The 22,014-nt window shown below is 35.5% G+C and overlaps 4 protein-coding genes across 9 annotated transcripts; 2 read left to right on the top strand and 2 right to left on the bottom strand.

The window, feature by feature from the left end:
• The first annotated feature begins 1,034 nt into the window (after positions 1-1,034).
• LOC142530519 (uncharacterized) lies at positions 1,035-2,432 on the top strand. The gene has a single exon (XM_075636352.1). The coding sequence runs from the start codon at positions 1,035-1,037 to the stop codon at positions 2,430-2,432; it is 1,398 nt and encodes a 465-aa protein (XP_075492467.1).
• A 9-nt stretch (positions 2,433-2,441) lies between these two features.
• On the top strand, positions 2,442-3,898 carry LOC142530520 (uncharacterized). The gene is made up of 2 exons (XM_075636353.1): positions 2,442-2,587; positions 2,668-3,898. The coding sequence occupies exons 1-2, from the start codon at positions 2,442-2,444 to the stop codon at positions 3,275-3,277; spliced, it is 756 nt and encodes a 251-aa protein (XP_075492468.1). The 3' UTR covers positions 3,278-3,898.
• LOC142531515 (sm-like protein LSM1B) lies at positions 3,840-5,746 on the bottom strand. The gene is made up of 5 exons (XM_075637669.1): positions 5,412-5,746; positions 4,524-4,592; positions 4,320-4,435; positions 4,163-4,225; positions 3,840-4,075 (listed from the first exon to the last, which is right to left on the bottom strand). Exons 1-5 carry the CDS (start codon positions 5,470-5,472, stop codon positions 3,998-4,000), a joined length of 387 nt encoding a protein of 128 aa, XP_075493784.1. The 5' UTR covers positions 5,473-5,746; the 3' UTR covers positions 3,840-3,997.
• A 7,077-nt stretch (positions 5,747-12,823) lies between these two features.
• LOC142531785 (putative nucleoside diphosphate kinase 5) lies at positions 12,824-21,441 on the bottom strand. Of its 6 annotated transcripts, none has more exons than XM_075638042.1 (6): positions 21,347-21,424; positions 21,194-21,274; positions 20,677-20,901; positions 20,437-20,544; positions 20,219-20,331; positions 12,824-13,067 (listed from the first exon to the last, which is right to left on the bottom strand). In XM_075638042.1, exons 2-6 carry the CDS (start codon positions 21,259-21,261, stop codon positions 13,039-13,041), a joined length of 543 nt encoding a protein of 180 aa, XP_075494157.1. In that variant the 5' UTR covers positions 21,262-21,274; positions 21,347-21,424; the 3' UTR covers positions 12,824-13,038. The 6 variants fall into 6 exon arrangements, with proteins under 6 accessions (XP_075494157.1, XP_075494155.1, XP_075494159.1 ...); XM_075638040.1 differs by having other exon boundaries at positions 20,677-20,904; positions 21,347-21,408; XM_075638044.1 differs by lacking the exon at positions 21,194-21,274 and having other exon boundaries at positions 21,347-21,441.
• Between the last annotated feature and the right edge of the window lie 573 nt (positions 21,442-22,014).

The raw sequence follows: 22,014 nt of genomic DNA on the forward strand, positions 1-22,014 counted from the left end.
TTTCTGCAGGCCTTACTTATACCATATACACAAAACCAGCAATGCACTACGCATTGCTCCAACCTTGAAATCGAAAACAAACCCGTATCATTTTTACGGTTTCCAGTTCCCGATGATTATCCAGGTAATTTTACACACGATTAATCATATTCCATTTTCTTAAAGGAAAAATAGCTTAATTTATCAACAATATTCACCAAACGTGTATTCATTAATATTAGAAACGAGTGACAGACTTCGTTGCTATGTAGCACGGATACCTTGAAAATTTTTTTTTTTGAAGTATCGGATACGGATATGACACGGATACGGATACGATACGCGGATACGCGTGTCGGATACCCAAAAATCCGTGTCATTGACTTTTTTTAGGGTTGACCAGTCGGATACGTTTTGGACACGGCGAGGACACGCCATGGATACGGCGTGGATACGTTTTTCGGATACGTTTGGGCAAAATTGTAAATTTTTAAAAGTTTTAGGGGTTAATTAAAAAAATTAAAATTTCTAAGGACTAAAAGGAAAATACTTTAACATATATTGGGCTGGGCTTTTAAATTCCAATATACATTTGTCGTCTCTTTCTTTCTCTTTCTGCTGAAGCCTCTCAACGTGATATCGCGTCGCCCTTCTTCTCTATTTCTGCCACTGCTACTGCTGCCGCCCCCACCGTCGCCGCCGCCGCTTCCGTCGCCGCCGCCGCCTGCAACCAAGAGGATAGTAATTTTTTCTGCATCTCTCTTATCATAAATAAATTAACTTTAATTTTTTTTTTTTGAAAATCTCTTGGTTATACAGTGAGTTTTCTATCTCTTGTTTTACTATAGGACAATAATTTTCAAGCATCACAAAAGAGTTTAATGTTATAACATTATTTGGAAAAAAGAGGCTTACAGTGAACTATTGGCTATACAATATACAGTGAACTATTTCTTGTAAATTAGAATTTGGTCAATTTGGATGACAGTGTATTCTATGTGCCATGGCTGACTTTATGTTTCTTGCTTTGCATAACTTCTAACAGCCTATTTGCAATGGAAATTTTTCAAAAGGAGAGTATACAAGAGGATGTAGATGATTTTTCTCCATTGTGGAAATTTGTAACGAGGATTGAAAAGGGAGTTGGTGGAGGAAATGTTACTTGGTCGTGTAACATATGTACTAAAGTGTGCAAGGGATCGTACTCGAGGGTGAAAGCACACCTATTAAAACTCAAAGGACTTGGAATTGCTGGTTGTGTGGCTGTTTCAATAGATCAAATAAAACATATGCAACAACTTTTGGATGACACAGAATCGAGAAGGAAAAATGCTAAACCGAAAGAAGTACAATTGCCTTCATCATCTGCATCAAACATGGCTTCAAAATCCTCATGCAGTAGTCCTTTCTCTTTGCAAAGTGATGATCCAACAAAGAAGAGGAAAGGAACATTTGGCCCTCTTGAAAAAGCTTTTAATTTGAATGCAAGAGATGAGATGCATTCTGAAATTGCGAGGTTGTTTTACACAGGGGGATTATCTTTCAATATTGCTAGAAATCCTCATTATATTCGTGCTTTCAGTATGGCTACTCAACGAACGATTCCAGGTTATCTTCCACCCGGATACAATTTATTGAGAACTACACTTCTTCAAAGAGAAAAAGCTCATATTGAAAAGTTGTTGGAGCCAACAAAAGCTGCTTGGAAACAAAAAGGTGTTAGTATTTGTAGTGATGGGTGGTCTGATGTACAAAGAAGACCACTTATTAATATCATGGCAGTGTGTGAAAGTGGCCCTATGTTTCTAAAAGCAATAAATTGTGAAGGTGAGTACAAGGATAAAAGTTTCATCTCGAAGTTGCTCATCGATGCCATAAACGAAGTGGGACATCAGAATGTTGTCCAAGTGGTCACAGATAATGCTCCCGTATGCAAGGCCGCTGGGTTACTTGTTGAGGCAAAGTATCCACATATATTTTGGACACCTTGTGTTGTGCACACTTTGAATCTTGCTTTGAAGAATATTTGTGCACCGATTGACTCCGTACAAAACAAAGAAGTCTTTGAAGAGTGCAAGTGGATAGCAGAAGTATCAGATAATGCTTTGATGATCAAGAATTTTATAATGAATCACAATATGAGATTATCGATGTTCAACGATAACTCGAACTTGAAGATGCTCTCACTTGCAGAGACTCGATTTGCTTCCACAATCATTATGCTTAAAAGGTTTAGGCAAATCAAGAAATGTCTTGAAAGCATGGTGATTAGTGAAAGATGGGATCTGTACAAGGAGGATGACGTACTGAAGGCTAGAGCAGTGAAGTACAAGATATTAGATGATCAATTCTGGGAAAACATTGATTATATACATTCTTTCACAAGTCCGATTTATGAGATGCTAAGGAAAGCAGACACTGATCATCCTTGTCTTCATTTAGTATCTGAGTGATGGGATGAAATGATAGAGAAGATTAGGGTTGCTATCTCGAAAGGGCCTCACAGTGGAGATTCAAAGTTTTATGAGATTGTTCATGATATTCTGCTGCAGCGATGGAATAAAAGCAATACACCTTTACATTGTTTGGCGCATTCTTTGAATCCGAGGTAAAACTCTAAAAATTTTAACTAAGTTTTAGCAAATTATACATATCAGTTCATATCTAATTATCAATCTTTTTATATAGATATTACAGCGATGAGTGGCTCCAAGAATCTCCCAATCGTCTTCCTCCTCATAGGGATATCGAAGTTTCAAGGGAAAGAAAAAAGTGCATTGAAAGATATTATTCTTGTTCATCAGAACGAAGAAGTGTCAACGAGGAATTTGCCTCTTTTTCAGTCGCCATTGACGACTTTTCTGATAATGATGCAATGCGTGATCGAGGTTTGATGTCTCCAACTAAGTGGTGGGTTATACATGGTGCTTCCACACCAACTCTTCAAAGTTTAGCTTTAAAGCTACTTGGGCAGCCTTCTTCTTCTTGTTGTTGTGAGAGAAATTGGAGCACCTACAATTTCATACACTCATTGAAGAGAAACAAAATAACACCACAAAGAGCAGAAGATTTGGTGTATGTTCACTACAATCTTCGTCTTTTATCAAGGAGGAGTCCACATTATAATGAAGGAGAAAGTAAGATGTGGGATGTTGGAGCAGATGCATTCGATTCCATGGACATGGAGGGTGCTGCTATCCTTGAAATTGCCAATTTGTCTCTTGACGAACCTGAATTGGAATCAATCTTATTTACTGATGAAAGCAGTGTTGGTGATGAAACCGATATGGATGTTTGATTTTTTTTTACTTGTTTAAGATGGATTTTGCGTTTAATATTTTGTAGTTTGTACCTAAGATATCATGATTAATGAATATTACATCTATCTCTATGATTTTTACTTTTCAATACTAAATTTATATAAAATATAAATATATATAATATTTATATATATTTTAATGATTGTCGTATCCTAGCCGTATCGTGTCTTATATTTTCAAAAATTGACGTATCGCCGTATCTGTATCGTATTCGATACGATACTCGTACCCGTATCCATGCAACATAGCTTCGTTGTTTCTTACCAAAAGAGTTAGCTGCCATAGATAGCTGCTTGTCTATACAACCAGTAAAGACAAACAAAGCCCCGTGTTCTTCCAAAACAAAATACAGAGGAAGAACACAAATAATTTGATCTTTCACAAGCATTAACTGCAAGAACTAGTATCAACTCGTCTTCTCATAACTGCCACTTCCACGCACCGGTAAGACGAAAATAGAAACAAATATACTTGGAAACGTCTAAAGAGACACAAATTACCCTTTATACCACGATTGTAGGATTAAATTTTCAGAATTCTACGGAGAAAGATGAAATTACTGAAAGAATGACATGGGAGGAAAAAGACTTTCCATTCCAGTAGTATCCAGCATGCTGCATCCACGATAATATTTGATGATGTCATTATTTGGTGTTGAAGCGAACAAATAAGAACTTCATTGTCATAAACATGCAACATCAATCCATATCGAGAAAATCCATCCTCCTTTTCATGGTTCCTTTGAGATCTGAAGCCTCCCTTTCGGCTTTCTGTGCCTGAGACAACGAAAAGGTATGCTACTAGACACACTAGAAAATACTAGGAAGACTGAATAAAATCAACTAATAAAACAGAAAGCTTACACTTTTTATTTCTACTGATGAAACACGAGTCATGTGAGGGGGAAGTTCCTCTATGTCCATGTCCTGTCCAGGCATATTGCATCAACACAAGTACAAAATGGAAGAAGGATAGTACGAAAGTAAGTTCAGGTGAATTAAAATTACAACGGCCGCATACCATTTCTCCAATTAAGACAACATTTTCCCCACGGATAACATAAAGACCTAATGGAATGTCGCAATAAAGATCACCAACAATAACACGCTCACACGAGCCTTCTAAAACAGCATTAGCTACAATAAGATTGTAAATATCATCAGCAGATATTCAATACTTATAGACAGCAGCAGATGAAATATAAGAACAAGTCTAAATCAATACCAAATTGATCAAAGGATCGAAGGGTCCCTAATAGTTTCCGGCCATCTCGAAGTAGCACAAGAATTTTCTCTGGGAAAAGACAAACATTTCATATCAAGAGGTAAGAAACAGTCCGTGAAATATGAAAAAGACCTGATTTTTAAGTGACAGAAGACACAGAAACTAAAACTACAAAAATATACCTAGCTGTATCATGATTTAAAACATGCCACTCTTCAAATTATATTAAGGCTTTTAAAACTTATCAGGATTAAGTGCTTCACTCAATTTTTCACAAAGTCATTTAGAAACCAGTATCTCGTTTAAATCCGTCTGATATTACTATTAGGTACATCAACTCAAATTACGCCAGGACTAAAAATAAGACATCATAATACAGTAGACAATACTGGAAATTGGAACCATTCATCTTACTCCCTCTCACAGATGTAGCATATAACAGGTCAAAACCGTCATAAAATTTAGCTACAAATCCTTTATTCAATGCACCAAAAAATCCTCCACAATCTACACAAAAACTGGCTAGTTAAGAAAGATTGATGAATAAATACAACATCGAAAGGTAGATTGGTATACACAGATCCACTGAGCGAATTACAGATCCACAACTCTGTTAACAAGTTCATTGTTAATCAACGACACCAACCACTCAGAACAGGCAAAAAAATCTCGATTTGTAACTCAAAAAATATAGATTTCCCGTAAGAATCCAAAGGAATCAAACCAACGAAGAGCCAATGGAACAGAAGGGAACAAAATTAAGAGAATATATCATCCTTTCTACATCCAGAAAACAAATAAGAACCCAAAAGACTCATATGTAACTAGCTCAGGAAAAAAAACTCATACGTAACAATTTAAAAACGAAAAATAGAAGACGAAGTTTACTATCAAGATAGCTGGCAAGAGAAGTAGAGAGGTAGATATCTTCCGGGCCTGCCCAAGACATTGATGGGTTTAGATCAAGATTTCAACTTTCTCGGTATTCCCCAAAAATCAACCGAAAAAATGAACGATTTCAATGGCACAAATTGCATTGGCAGCTCAGACGCAACCCTTTGCCCTAAACGAGAAAAATACTAGGAAAGAATAAAAACTTTTTAATTAATCCACAAAATTGAGCAAATTGCCCTAATTCAAGAACATTGATAGAAAAAGGAGTAGGTTTGAGGGGATTTGGTGTTGACTTGAGATATCTTGCGAACCCTAAAATCTGTATTCAGATTTAACATTAATAATGTTAATATATATATTTTATTTTTATTATGGTATATTGGTGTGTGAATTTTACTAAACTAGAGTTCGAATATTTTTTTTATAAGTAGGTCTCTCGTGAAACGGTCTCACGAATTTTTATCTGTGAGACGTGTCAATCCTACCGATATTCACAATAAAAAGTAATACTCTTAGCATAAAAAGTAATACTATTTCATGGATGACTCAAATAAGATATATGTATAACAAAATACAACATGAAAAACCGTCGCACACAAGTTTTTATTTTCATTTATTTCTAATAATAATAAAAAAAATATGTTTCATGCATAACTTTACTTAATTGAGTAAGAAGCTTTAAATCGCACTCAATAATTTTTTTTCCTTAATTATAAATCATTGCTTTTTTATTTATCAATTGCAAATTCTGTTTTTTCGTATTATATATTTTTTTTAAAAAAAAGAAAATTATCAAACTTTGTGTATATACTTGCAGAGTGTTTTTAATATGTTACATGTATCACTAGATTACCAAAAGACAACACATGCGTTGTAATATTCATATGGAAAAAAAAATAAAGATAACTAATCCATGGATATATAAGATAACACACCATATATTGAATTAGTAGGTCTCTTACGAGACGGTCTCAAAGATATTTATCTGTGATACGAGTCAACCATACCTATATTTATAATAATAAGTAATTTTTTTGGTATAAAAAGTAATTTTTTTAATGGGTAAATCAAATAAGATATTTATCTCACAAAATTGACTCGTGAGACCGTCTCACAAAAGTTGCTGTGATATTGAATTCTTACGCCTACAGTTACCTAACTATATGATCTTCAATTTATTAACAAATTCACTTTGGAAGAATGGGAGGCTTGGGTGTGGTGTGCCTGCAATCCTCTATGCATTTATTAATTGATGAAGCTCCGGAAGAATTTTGAGGATATATCTTCTTAGTGAGAATTGTTTTTATAATCTGTCGATAGTAATTATGCAAGTATGAAATAAGAAACACCGATTTTACAAAGATGAAATCGTTTTTTTACAACTAAATTTTTGGGTCTGTCTCTGCATGACGTTAGGACAAAAAATGTGTCCGGATGAGCAGATCAATGGAGAAATCTAACCTTCTCCATTCTTGAAGGGTGTCCTGTAGACTTGGAGCATGCACATAAAGATTTAATTTACTTGAGAAGGAAAGAGTGATTTCAGCTTAATTCCCAGCTGCATTCTTCTTCTCACAAAGAATACTATTGCATCTTCCTAGTATTATCACGATGGTTCAATAAATTTCATCCTCCTCTTTATCAGCTCATTTAGTGCCAAATCTATTAGAAACCGAGCATGAATGACATGTAAGAACGTACCGTTGAAAATAATTAGTGATAACTATATGAAACAAGTTCCACGTTGGAAAGAAAAAAGTGTAAATGTATCGAACAAGTTGTATTTAGGTATTGATTAATGTAAAGAGAAATCTACATTGTTATATTTAATTAATAAAATAATATAATTAGTAATTAACTAATAATGAAAGATAAGCATTTGGACACTAAGACAATAAATTAGATGTAATTAACATTAATTCGGATTTATTATTTTCATTACTAGTTTTTTACCAATTAAATAATAAATTGTGCCATAATAAATTAAAACGAACCAGTGTAATCTTTCGAATTAAATCAATATCTATTCAAAAATGATTTGAATGAAGAATTGCTTATTCACAAAAGTGTAAATCTATTCAAACAGTCACATATTTTACAAAAGATGTTTCTATCTGTATAAATATAATTTTAGATTACATTTCTCTGATATGTTTTGCGAAAATTTATAGATATTGTTGTCTATAAATTTTATATTTTGTTTTTCAATGTTTTTTTTAAGGAAATAGATATCGCAATCGAAACAAAACCACGTTCTGAAAACATATTTTCTAACATGTACCTAGTGCTTCCTCAGGTTACATCAACATAATGCCATTACAAAAACTTGTTAAAGATTACTCTTAAAATGGAGAAAATGAAGATTTGCAATCCTTTGCTTCTCTGGCCCTATTTTTTTTTTCCCAAGATTTTGAATATTATAGATCTTTTATTAATTTGATCGATAAGTTTATGTTTAAAAAAATATAGAGAGGGCCTCTAGCTCTGGCATAATAAAGAGTATAACTACTCATTTTCGGGAAGGAAAAAAAAACTTTATTACAAAATAAATTTACATTTTCTCTTTAAAAAAAAGATATATTTTTCATTCTTTCCCAATCTCCTTCCTTTTCGAAAAAATGTGTACTTTGTTCTGAAATCAGTATTATTCAAAATATTTCCCAAAGCAAAGAAAATCAATTAATAACCAAGCCCTAGCTTGTAGCTAGAGCTTTAATCAAATTTCATAAAGATTAAATGAAACGATACAATTTCTTGTAATCTCTATTTTTTTAAGGCAATACTTCGTAATTTTATTGATTAAAAATATCAATTACAAGCCTAAGCAACCGAGATAGAAATTCTTCATTCACCCAAAAAATGATGAGGGGAAGAAAAAATCATACGAGCAATATTATGAGCAACTTTGTTCGCCGAGCTATGAACATAGGTCTAGGTTTCATCATACGCTCTCTAATATTTGCTGCACAAAGTCCAATATATCTGAGATCTTCCTATTTGGTAGGGACTGCATGCACTGTCAATAGGGAATCGGTTGCTACTTTAACATCATTAAATCTTTTATCGTAAAGAACAAAAATTCTTTCCCGAATTGCCAGATGTTCACCATGTACTACTAAGATAGGTTGATCGATCTGTTTACCAAAAGCCAGTAACAATTAGTTTTCGTTGTCTCAAACTGCACCACCAATGCTAAATTGATGTCTTTCCTCATTCATTGTCGCGTCCACATTAAGTTTTAGTTACACGAGCTTGGCGGCTTCCATACCTTCTCCAGGTTTTCCCTCGATGAAGCTTATCAATTTTCTCCTTTCCCTGGGATTTTTGGAAATTTGACAGTATCGATGGAATCCAGAAAACATTCTTTGCCATCGGTTTCTTCTTATCACTATGAAGAAAATACTATTTTTCTCTCCAAACTGCCCACGTTTATATTGCAAGATCCTCAAATTCCGTCTTAGATAATTGTTCTTTCAACCACGAACAAAGCTCCAAGGTGCAAGATTGTGAGGCACCCCGTAAAACTAGAGCAAAAGATGTGTTCTTCCATAAATGTTTAATTGCAGTACAAAAGAACAGAGCATGGCAAGTTGAGTCCACATGGAAGTTGCACAGACTGCAAGATGCATTGATCAGAACATGATTACGAATAGATTCTAGTTAGTCGGAAGACAATCGTTGGAAATACTATACCAGGATAGAGCGTATATTTAGTGGAACAGAAAAGCTCCAGATAAAAGACAACCATTCTTTATTAGGATGTGCAGACTGATGTTCCGGAGTTGAGAATAGCCCACACTATAAACAATATCCATCTCTCTCCACATACTGGGCTTTGGCATCATACCTCCAGAATGAGGAATCACACACCCCAGCTGCAAGAAGTGGGATCTTGAGTATTTCACCAGCTACACATGGATTAAAGCTGGCAGATATTAAATTAGCATCTCAGCCTCCTTCCCTGATTAAAGCACTTGTCATATCCTCAGTTCCCCAAAGGACTAGAGGATCACCCAGTTTCGATTGCATGCATGGTATCCATTTTTCCTCAAAGATTTTTATTGATTTACCATTTCCAATTCTCCATAATAACCATTCATCCATAAGATCGATCTCAAGATGCACGAATGATTACTACCCAAGCTCGTGTGCAACACCGACCCATGTATGAAATATCTGTCATTCCTTCAGTACTCGACCAGCTAAAGAATCAGGATTGCGGATGATGCGCCATGACTGTTTAGGGAGCATAGCTTTATTAAATTCAGCCAAATTTTTTAATCTAAGGTCGTTCCTAACTTTAGGCTGGCATAGAGAATCCCAGGTTTGCCAATGTTTTTTAATCCCCACAAAAATTTCACACATTCTCGTACAATATCTTCATAGGCCAATGTAGGTAATTTAAAGCAAGACATAGCAAATGATAGAACCGCTTGAAGGATCAATTTGATCAAAACATCCTTTCTCCCTGTGGAGAACCACTTGTTACTTCACCCTTGAATTCGTTGCACAATTCTATCCACCAGGTATTTAAATTGAAGTCTATCACTTCGCAATGATACAGTAGGTAAACCCAAAATAGTTCATATTGTTGCACTACAGGAATAGTCAAGATATTCTTTATCGTATCCATAAGCAACATATGAGTATTGGGACTAAAGGATAGAGATGATATATCATAGTTGAATATTTGCCATGAGGACTTCTCATATAAAGACAAACATTCTTTCACTCGTGCTCTTTCTTCCATTGTTGCTATAAAGAACACCATGCTATCATATGCAAAGAACAATTGTGACACTGATGGGCTAGTAGGTTCAATTTTTACCCCTCTGAAAAAGCCTCTGTGTTGAAACGCGTTAAATATAGAAGAGAGACCACGGAACACAATACAAAGAGATAAGTTGAAAGTGGGTAACCCTGGTGCAATCTGCAGCTCGGCTTAATAGGCCACCCACTTCTTGGTTTACTCTAAAATAATACGAGACAAATTTAACATAATTCATCACCTTCGCAATACAGCTGTGCTGGAAACCCAATCTTATCATCATCTGCTGCAAAAAAATCCCATTCTGCTCAATCATAAGCTTTACTCATATCCAATTTAAGGGCAGCATAACCACTTCGACCAGTTTTTCTGCTCCTCGACTAATGCAGTACCTCGAAACCCACAATAATATTATCGGTAATTAAGTGTCCTGGAATAAAAGAACTCTGGGAAGCCTCAATAAGTTTCGAGAAAACTGGACTGAATCAATTGGTAAGAGACCAAGAGACAATTTTGTAGCATACATTACATAAACTGATCGGTCTGAAATCTTACAAAAGCATCTGGTCTTTTATTGTAGGTATGAGAGTGACAAGGGTATCATTCCATTTTTCGAGGGAGGGGCCCTCATTAAGCACCTTGAGTACCGCCTCTGTAACATCAATGCCAACTACATCCAAAACTTCTTATAGAAAAGAGTAGACAGCCCATCGGGGTAAGGGGCTTTATCAGGATGCATATCAAAGAGGGCACACGTCTGATCTCTATTGCTGTGAAAGGAGCACAAAGTGTCTGGTTCATCTGATAACAAAATTTCAGTTCAACTGTTTCTAAAACATGTCCAATCTCGGCTTTAGATGGGTTAGACGAAGTGAATAATGTGTCAAAATAATCCAATACAATTGCTGACATACCTCCATTCTCTGAACACCAGTCACCATGACTTGAGACCAAGTTAGTTATGGAATTTTTGTTGTTACAATGAGAAGCTTTTCAATGAAAGTATCCAGTATTACGATCCCCAACTCCGAGCCAAGAAATTTTGCTTATTTGTCTCCAATACATCTCCTCCTAGTTAGCGTCCATTAGCTATTGGCTTGCTCCTAGCTATTGGTTTGCTTCAAAACAGCAAGCACCTCGACCAAGAAAGTGTACGAGGGTTGGTTTATGGAAGGTTGTGCCTAAGGGAGCTCTACACGTGGTCCTCTACCTCACACGTATGGTCCTCCACCTCACATGTTGTCCTCATATTTTTTCTATAAATATCACTTTTGGGAACTTCATTATCGATTCAATATATTCGCATTTTGACATCTTCTTTAGCTGTCTTCTCATATATATTTCATATATGACTTGAGGATCGGAGATGCTACGATGGAACAACCTATTGCCCCCTTCTAGCACTATGGTGGTGGTTTCAGGCTCGCCTCGGAATTTAGATTGCGGTTTGGGTCAATTTCACCTATCGGAGAAGGATATTTTTTCATTGACCGAAAATAAATATGGATTATTGGAACGTTATGATAATACCCGAGAAAAATAATGAAGGAAAATGCCATGAGATGGTGTAGGGTTGTGATCAATCTTTGGTTTAAACTGAGAAAACCGAAAATCAACCTGAAAAAAATAGGAAAGCGAAAAAATTAACTAACATATAATATATTATGTTATAAAATATATTTTAATTATTAATTTAAGTAATTGTTCAATCAAATAAACCGGACCTTTTTATAAGGAAATCCAATTGACCAAAAATTAAAATTGTTCGGATATTAGATTATAGATTTGTAAAATCGAAAAACAAAAATAAAATTATATAAAATTAAATAGAACCGATGTTACACATTTACAAGTGGAGTTGTCAAACGGACCGGCCTAGCCCAACTCACAAACAAAACGGGTTGGAAAAACCTCAACCCAACTCATCACGGGTTAGGCCAGCTTACCCTCAAAAAATAAAAAATATATATATAATGTTTTTTCGACACCTTTTATAATTATTATAAATAATATAAATCTTTTAAAATTAATCAATCAATAACCATACATACATAATTAAAATTTCAGAATTCATCAGTTATATATAAATCATGATAAATAATATAAATATATCAAATTTATTAAAACATAATAAACTATTTTAAATAATATAAATTATTTCAAAATTAGTTAATCATATCTATATGATTGAGATAATATAATAAAAAGTGTTTTAAAAAAACTAACGGTCCGACTAGACCCGCTCCGACCCACATAAACCTGGGCCCAAATGGACTGGTCTGTTTATGCCCGCTTTCAAACTGGACACTAAAACAACCACCCAATCAACTTATTTTTCATGACAGAGCAGGTTATCCGATAAATCTAACCGGTTTTGAAGACTCCATTTACAAGAAGCCTACACTCTAATTAAGCAACTTTGCAAAAAATTTCCTTAAATAAAAGCGCCAATATCCAAATCGAGATTTATCAAATGAGTAGGTCTCTTGTGAGACGGTCTCTCGAATCTTTATCTGTAAGACAGGTCAACCCTACCGATATTCACAATAAAAAGTAATACTCTTAGCATAAAAAGTAATATTTTTTCAAAGATGGCCTAAATAAGATATCCGTCTCACAAAATACGACTCATAATACGTCTCACACAAGTTTCTGCCATATATTTGAGACAACCGAAAAAATGCAAACTATATATTTAGGAGGGACACAATAATTTTAAAATGATTACATTAGTCACTAAGCAATAATATGATTTTACTTTCATTTGTTACATGAAATGTATGCGACACACCGGAATACCTTCGGCAACAATATTTGTTGAATAACAAGTAGTGTCGTTTATCTTCATCAGATTCACAGCTCATCGTGCTTTGTAGCACACACTGCAACCAAAAGAGACGTAGAGTTGAATAAAATAGACTTTGTAATTTCGACAAACAAATTGGCTGAGTCGTTTTGCCTTCACAAATATTTCCAAAAGGAAACCTCGGGATTTATACAAATATAATGTGAAGTCATTTTACACAAAAATGGTGAATGAACACTTCGATTTCACAATTCAGGATTGACAATAAACGTTGAGCATCCATGGAGTTATTACACGAAATACATGCATTACAATCTTTTCCCTCTATCGACATCAACGACACACTGCAATCAGCGACAAAAACATGAAGCTGCAACTAATGGTCGTTACCTTCAATGATACGATATCTTTAACAGATCAAATGAACTGTCCTTTACTTAAAGGATCAAATCCTTGATAATCCCTTAACGAGAGATCTGCTAGAAGTGTATGTTGGGGAAAACCCATAAACCGCAGAATCCATCATGATAAATCATCAAGAATTTGACTGAAATCTTAAGCGGAAGCGTACCTGAAGCCATAATCCTGAATTCTTTAAAACGTGTCTTGATCTTCCAGATCTACGCGCTCTTTTCGTGAGAGAATCCTTTAGTTTCTCTTCAGAACTATTTTCTTAATGGGGGAGAGAATAGTGAAAGTGATAACGCGAGATCTGGGAACCATGACCCATATTTATAGATAATGTTTATCAATATCTTCTGATATTTCTGTTTTAGCCCATCATAAAAACAGAAATTACACTTATGTCTCTACACATTAAAGGCCCACAACCCATTAGATACATTAAAGCCCAATAACCCGAACCATTAATTGATCACTTTATTTTGGGCTTAACTTAATAGACAACCCACAACACATAATTATTCACATATAAGCCCATATAAATAATTGATACAACAATCTCCCACTTGGGCTATATGTGCAACTTTATAATTATGTTTGTGAAAATAACCTTATGAGCTCAAAATTGTTGTCATTCCGAAATGTATCTATAACCAATCCGGTTCATCAATCACATCAACATAGGATCAAAGCAGTCTTCGCTACACTCAAGGTAACTAGACCCATCAATGGTCACATATGCCAACACAACTGAATGACATGGATCATGAAGTGGATGTGTAGCATGGAAATTCCATGCAATGTGACCGTAACATGCCTATTTCCAACTGGTCCTCCCTTTAACCTTATTGAGATCAAACTTTAAATAATAATCAGAGTGTGACTTAACTTGAAATTTATTTCTGCAGAAAATAAATTTCAAGTTAAGTCACACTCTGATTATTATTTAAAGTTTGATCTCAATAAGGTTAAAGGGAGGACCAGTTGAAAATAGGCATGTTACGGTCACATTGCATGGAATTTCCATGCTGAAAATAAATTTACATAACTGTAACTGAAAATGTCTACAACTGAAAAGCATTTAAAACAACAAACTCCCACTAAAACTGGATTTCCTCAATTGACATAACACTTATATTAGCAGTATGCTCATGAAACTGTTTGGGTGGTAGTCCCTTAGTAAGCGGATCCGCAACCATGGAGTTTGTACCGATATGCTTAATAGACAACTTTCCACTCTGAATTCTTTGTTTAACAACCAGAAACTTGATGTCAATGTGTTTTGACTTCGTCGAGCTCCTGTTGTTATTGGAATACATAACTGCTGATTTATTGTCACAATGTAATCTTAGTGGCCTTTCAATGCCATCAACAATACGCAGTCCTGTGACAAAATTTTGCAGCCATATTCCATGATTGGATGCCTCATAACACGCTACAAACTCAGCTGCCATGGTGGAAGAGGCTATAAGTGACTGTTTAGCACTCTTCCAGGAAATGGCACCTCCAGCAAGGAGATAGGTGTAGCCCGACGTAGATTTCATACTATCTTGGCATCCAGCAAAATCGGAGTCAGTATACCCAATGATCTCAAACTGATCCAACCTCCGATATATGAGTATGTAATCTTTTGTTCGCTGTAGGTACCGTAAAACTCTTTTGACTGCTTTCCAATGTTCCACTCCTGGATTACTTAAATATCGTCCCAACATTCCTGTCACGTATGCAATATCTGGACGTGTACAAACCTGAGCATACATCAGACTCCCCACTGCAGATGCATAGGGAACCTTCTGCATTTCTTTTTCCTCAAAATCATTCTTTGGGCATTGTTTGAGACTAAATTTGTCTCCCTTAGCCACAGGGGTATCTGTTGGTTTACAATCTTGCATCCCGTATCGCTTGAGAATTTTCTCGATATAGCCTTTCTGAGATAATCCAAGAATACCCCGAGAACGATCCCGATGTATCTGAATACCCAATATAAAAGATGCATTACCAAGATCCTTCATCTCAAAATTCTTAGCTAGAAATCTCTTGGTTTCATGCAACAACTCTATATCGTTGCTAGCGAGCAGAATGTCATCAACATATAAAACCAGAAAAATATGCTTACTCCCACTGAACTTATGGTACACACAATCATCGACCAAATTCATCTCAAAACCAAACGAGATGATCACTTGATGAAATTTGAAATACCATTGTCGAGATGCTTGCTTGAGCCCATAGATGGATTTCTTTAATTTGCAAACCATATTATTTGTGTCTTTGGACACAAAATTTTCTGGCTGCACCATATAAATCGTTTCATCAATGTCACCATTTAGAAACGCAGTCTTTACATCCATCTGATGAAGCTCGAGATCGAAATGCGCCACCAAAGCCATTATAATCCTTAAAGAGTCTTTCGAAGAAACCGGAGAGAAAGTCTCTTTATAATCAATGCCTTCTTTCTGTGTAAAGCCTTTAGCGACAAGACGAGCCTTATATCTTTCCACATTGCCTTTCGAATCCCTCTTGGTTTTAAATATCCATTTGCAACCAATGGGCTTCGTACCTTTAGGCAATGGAACAAGATCCCATACGTCATTGTCCTTCATGGACTTTATCTCCTCATTCATGGCATCATTCAACTTTTGAGAGTTAGAACTTTCCATGGCTTGACGGAAGTTAATAGGATCATCCTCCATCAATCCAATGTCTGCCTCATGTTCTTGAAGAAATACAATGTAATCATCTGGCACTGCATTTCTCCGCTCTCTAGTGGATCTCCTTAATGGCATAGGTTCTGGAGGTGCTTGAGTTTGTTCATCTTGAATGAGAGGATCTCTAATATTGTCTTACTGTATTGTGTCTTGGTCAAAGTGAGGAATATGATCCTGACCAATGTCCAAGACACCTGTGGGAATATTTACATATTCCTCTTCAAAGACAATATCCCTTACTTTATCTCCCCCCGCAAACTCAACATCCTCAAAGAACCTGGAATTTCCTGACTCAAAAATCGACTTACTCGTGGGATCATAAAACTTGTACCCCCTGGATACTCCAACATATCTGGTTGATAAGGCCCCATATTTAGATATGAACGTCTTATCTCATCTCGTACATTAACATGATATTCACATATCTGTTTTCTTTTTCCTGGATCTCGTTCAATAAAAGTAGACGAAGACTGATGATCGTCTCTAGGAGAGGAACATGAAGGAATTTGGATATTGGGAAATAGAAGACTTTCACTGGATTGATGTTGCATTGTAAGGACCGTAGGAATTGAAGTATCTTCACTAGCTTGACGATCTCTCTTCTTAAAGAAAGAGGATATCAATGTTTTTCCTTTTTTTTGCAGCAGATTGATATTCCATTTTGAAACAGTTCAATTTATAATCCTAACCAATAATAAAATAATTATTAACCGTCGCTAAATTATTAAAAAAGTGGGCTGGGCCACAGCCCAGTACAGCCTTAGAATACATCCGTCTCTGCCTGAACACCTGTTGGCTTCAAATCTCCTTTTGTTGGTTTGTTTTCCCTTTATACAATTAACACAATTATTAAAATCTGTGTAATCTAAAGGTTCGAGAATTTCGTCTGACACGAGTCTCCTTATTCTCTTTTCAGATATATGACCCAATCTTTTGTGCCATAACGCAGCTGAATTCTCACTGGTTAATTTTCTTTTAGTGCCTCTACTTGTTTGCAGGGATTCATTAAATGAAGCAATAACATCCAAAGAATAGAGATTATCGTATCCTGATAAAGAACCAGAACCAACCAATTTTGAATCGAGAAACAAACTGAATATTCCATTTCCAAAAGAACAAGAATAACCCAATTTGTCCAATGCAGAAATGGAAATCAAATTCCGTCTAAAAGACGGCACAACAAATGTTTCATAAAGATCCAAATATATTCCAGTCTTTAACAATAATCTAAATTTTCCTATTGCCTCAACTTCAACTTTGTTGCCGTCACCAACATAGATGAATCTTTCAGCATCACTTGGTTTTCGGCAATCCAGGCAACCCTGCATAGACACACTGATGTGAGTTGTTGCACCAGAATCTATCCACCACGTGTGTCTAGGCACTGAAGTTAAATTAACCTCAGAACAAACCATATTCAGAAGCATACATTTCTTAGCACGCCAAGCGTGATAATTACTGCACTGCTTCTTCATATGCCCATCACTGCCACAGAAAAAACAACCAGAACTTTGAGAATCACTAGGATTCTTCTGTTGTTTCTTCGGAGGCTGTGTATCCGCAGCTTCCTTATTCTTTCGTTTCTTTCCGTTATCCTTCGAGGTAGAGGCATAATGAGCACTTTCTGTCTTGTCTTGCTTCAACCTTTCCTCTTCCTGGACACAGTGCGAGATGAGCTCATTCAGAGACCAAGTCTCTTTCTGACAGTTATAGCTCACCTTGAACTGGTTAAACTGAGGAGGAAGAGATATCAGAACCAGATGCACCAGCAAGTCCTCAGAGAGGTCAAGCTTCAATGCTTTCAACCTTGAAGCAAGATGAGACATTTCCATAATGTACTCCCTGATATTGCCCTTACCTCTGTACCTCATTGAAACGAGGCTTGCCAAAAGTGTACCAATTTCAGACTTTTCACTTTTAGCAAACCTCTTTTCGAGGTCTTGAAGGAAAGCCTTAGCCGTAGCAATGTCGTTAGACATTGTGCCCCTGAATGTTTCTGGAATGGCCCTCTTCATGATCATCATACACATGCGATTCGATCTCTCCCACCTTTCAAACTCCCTCTTTTCATCAGAGGTACTCTTATTCGTAATGGCGGGATGAGAGTCAATCCTTATCGCAAGGTCTAAATCCATGACTCCGAGAATTATCAACAAATTATCTTGCCACGATTTAAAATTCGAGCCATTTAACATATGAATAGAATTTATGTTGGAGTGAATATTTGCAGGAGTCAAATCTGAATAGAGAACAAAAAACCAAATATACATGCTCAACCAAATATCCAAATAAAATAATCAATAAATTCAAATAATGTAAACCTCATAAACAGAATATCGAGCACTACATTAATGTTTCATCTTTGGACAAAAGATTAACTTGTAAGTGATATCCTGGCGCAGCAGTCAAACGCTGATAGTAACTATCATGTCAAATAACAATCTTCCTTTGGGCCGATTTATTATTCACATGAAACCGAACAACTATCACATGTTTACCACCACATGTGCATATGTAATTATATTAAATATTAATCTTCCTTTGGGCCGATCAATATTCATATAAATCACATATACCCAAAATCCTTTTGTATTTCAAAATAAAATTAATTTCCATAAAAGAGGTCACTTTGGCGACATTTTATTTCAATTAATCAATTTTAAAAATACATATAACCTTGTCATTATTTGAATTAATGAATATTTAACCTCAACCGAATAAACCTGAACCGAAAAAAAAAATTTTAAAAAAAAAAATTCGGAAATTCCGTACGGGTCGGGTCGACCCTGTTCCGTACGACCCGACCCGGATCCGTACGGTTCGGGTCGACCCGGGTCCGTACGATCCGACCTGAACCCGTACCTTTTTTTTAAAAAAAATTTAATCCGAATTTTCGTTTTCCTCTAAAATATTTTGTTGAACAAAAACCGGAAGGAAAATCGAAATCTTATACCAAATCTTTAAAATTTTACAACCAAATCTTTTTACTAAAACTGAAACTTTAAAAGATTTGGTTTTCAACCAAAATATTTTCCAGATCTGAAACCTTATCAAAAAAAAATTTTTCAGATCTAAACCAAAATAATTTTCAGATCTGAAACCGTATCAAAATATTTTCAGATCTGAAAACATATCAATATATTTTTCAGATCTGAAGCCATATCAAAAAAATTTTAAACAAAATTTTATTTTTTATTTTTTATTTTTTCAGATCTGGATCCAAATAGTATCCAAAAACTTTAAACAAATCTCAATGATTCAAACACGAATGACTCTGATACCACTTGTTGGGGAAAACCCATAAACCGCAGAATCCATCATGATAAATCATCAAGAATTTGACTGAAATCTTAAGCGGAAGCGTACCTGAAGCCATAATCCTGAATTCTTTAAAACGTGTCTTGATCTTCCAGATCTACGCGCTCTTTTCTTGAGAGAATCCTTTAGTTTCTCTTCAGAACTATTTTCTTAATGGGGGAGAGAATAGTGAAAGTGATAACGCGAGATCTGGGGACCATGACCCATATTTATAGATAATGTTTATCAATATCTTCTGATATTTCTGTTTTAGCCCATCATAAAAACAGAAATTACACTTATGTCTCTACACATTAAAGGCCCACAACCCATTAGATACATTAAAGCCCAATAACCCGAACCATTAATTGATCACTTTATTTTGGGCTTAACTTAATAGACAACCCACAACACATAATTATTCACATATAAGCCCATATAAATAATTGATCCAACAGTGTAATGTCACCTAACTCGATAGAAGAGAAACAACCAAGAGTAGCCAAACCAACTTCCATGGACGAACCATATATCTAAGTGGATATAAGGGATTGCCCAAACAACCATGGACCAGAATAGAATATATTTCCTCACCCATGAGTAAATAATTCACAGTAGCATCATTACTATTAATGTCTCCGTGGATGAATATAGATTCCTCAAAAGTTTGAGATCCATCCAGGAAAGTCGGTGCAAGCATTAAAATACTTAATCATCATGACAACATATATACAAGTGTGTATAAAGTGCCACTTGCAACAAAATAAAGGCCAACATTTTGTGCAGATTCATTTTATCTCGATAGAGATTGAAATTTGACCTGAAGATGAGATTCTCTCGAATAAAAAAGATATCTCCCTGGAAGCAGATTTAGGTGAATCCGAACCATGAACACAATTTCTCTGTGAATCAAGCCCGCAAAAGGCCCTAACACTGGGAATGAAGAGGCAAGACACTGAGTAAAACAGAATATTTAAGGCTAAAAGCAGGAGCAATGTCAAGTAATCAAGATCTACCATCATGACAAATAAAACAGACCTTGTTGGATGAGTCACCTTAGCTTTGCTCGCATCTGTAGGTCCAATCATAGAACGCCAATCAACTACAGCATTTGTCTTTTCTAAAACCATAATCAACACCGGACCACTAGTTCATTTAATCAATGCTAAAGATTAGTAAGTAACTCACACATACATAGATGATGCCCAGAGGAAGAGGAGTAAAATCCCAACACATTGAGCTGCCATTGCACATTAATGAGAGACAGAGAAATGATACCTTGTCATGTATTGTACAAGGCTTGAGAAAAAGCTCTTAGCAGCATGCTCCTCGTAAAAACCTTTTACCATATCCTCATTCAGCTGAAGCAGCATCTCCTGGGTGATGCTGAAGCCAGAATCTAAAATGGTTTTCTTGATAGCATCAGTATAGTTACCAGAAACTCCATCTGGTTTTATCATTGCCAGTGTCTTCTCTTCTGAAGTGCCCATGGTAGCTGATAATCTACTTTTGAAAATTAACAAGAAATCGCCGAAAGTAAGATCATATCAACAAACAGATATTGCTTAACCAATCATATCAACAAACAGATATTGCTTAACCAACCGTTCCCAGAATTCAAGAGAAATGGAGCACTGCAAATCTCCCCCAATACTAAAACCTAAACCATCATCAAATCAGCAACTAGATGCTTTCCGTAAATGAATCCAACTCCAAGTCAAACAAAATTCATTCATAAAGACACAATCAAGAACTACAAATCATCACGAAAGCGTGACTTAACAAGTTTGCTCACCTGTAAGGACATACCAAAAGGCATACAAGCACAAATTCGACAAAGAAAGTAGAGCTCAAATCGGCCATTTGAAGAACCAAGCTGGAAATAGAAACACCCAATAACAAATATTCAGCACAAAATCAGTGGGATTTCATGGCAGTGGGGCAATACCTTCTCTCTCAAGAACCCTGGCCTGGTTCCCGTGTACAGTGCCGAGAGCCCCGTTAAATTCGGACCCAGAACCTTTGTTCAGGAACCGGCCCCGAACCGAACCGAATCGAATCCGAACCGAAGTATGGTAATTTTTTTAAGAAAAAGCTGTGGAACCCTAACTTTTCTCAATATCATTATCGAATATGAAACTCTCTCAACTTACTTTTATTTTGATTCATCATATTTCATTTCGATATTTTTATATTACTTTATGTTTTATATAATTCATTATTTTTTTTTCGACCCTAGACGACACTGAGTGCTTAAAATTAGGAGAAGATGCAAATTTTTTATTAAATTGATTTTGATGATGTAGTACTATGTTGCAACATGTAATTTATGCAATGGTTATAAATTATATTTGAAATGACAAAACTGTATTAAATGTATTTTTGAAAGAGTTTTTTTAAATAAAATACAAAGATACTTTTGTAATTTGAAATGCACTTTTGTAATCCAATTCATATAGCATTTTCCTTGTGCAAAACTTAGTATTCTTGTCAAACGAATGGTTCTTCGGGTGGCACGGGAAAATTTAAAAAAAATTGATTAAAAAACATAATTTTAATGAACAAATTTTGCAACCAAAAAATAATGGACCAGCTCAGCAACAAATAAATCTTAGA

Source organism: Primulina tabacum, chromosome 17 (genome assembly GCF_025594145.1).
Source record: "Primulina tabacum isolate GXHZ01 chromosome 17, ASM2559414v2, whole genome shotgun sequence".
NCBI classification, from domain to species: Eukaryota; Viridiplantae; Streptophyta; class Magnoliopsida; order Lamiales; family Gesneriaceae; genus Primulina; species Primulina tabacum.

Coding starts and splice junctions, on each gene's coding strand:
- LOC142530520 (XM_075636353.1), top strand. CDS start 2,442: ATGATAGAGAAGATTAGGGTTGCTATCTCGAAAGGGCCTCACAGTGGA. Junction 2,588..2,667: donor GCGCATTCTTTGAATCCGAG/GTAAAACTCTAA, acceptor CTTTTTATATAG/ATATTACAGCGATGAGTGGC.
- LOC142530519 (XM_075636352.1), top strand. CDS start 1,035: ATGGAAATTTTTCAAAAGGAGAGTATACAAGAGGATGTAGATGATTTT.
- LOC142531785 (XM_075638039.1), bottom strand. CDS start 21,261: ATGGCCGATTTGAGCTCTACTTTCTTTGTCGAATTTGTGCTTGTATGC. Junction 20,545..20,676: donor CTTGTACAATACATGACAAG/GTATCATTTCTC, acceptor TAAATGAACTAG/TGGTCCGGTGTTGATTATGG. Junction 20,332..20,436: donor AAGGTGACTCATCCAACAAG/GTCTGTTTTATT, acceptor CTTCATTCCCAG/TGTTAGGGCCTTTTGCGGGC.
- LOC142531515 (XM_075637669.1), bottom strand. CDS start 5,472: ATGTCTTGGGCAGGCCCGGAAGATATCTACCTCTCTACTTCTCTTGCC. Junction 4,436..4,523: donor TCGATCCTTTGATCAATTTG/GTATTGATTTAG, acceptor ATCTTATTGTAG/CTAATGCTGTTTTAGAAGGC. Junction 4,076..4,162: donor CATCAGTAGAAATAAAAAGT/GTAAGCTTTCTG, acceptor TCGTTGTCTCAG/GCACAGAAAGCCGAAAGGGA.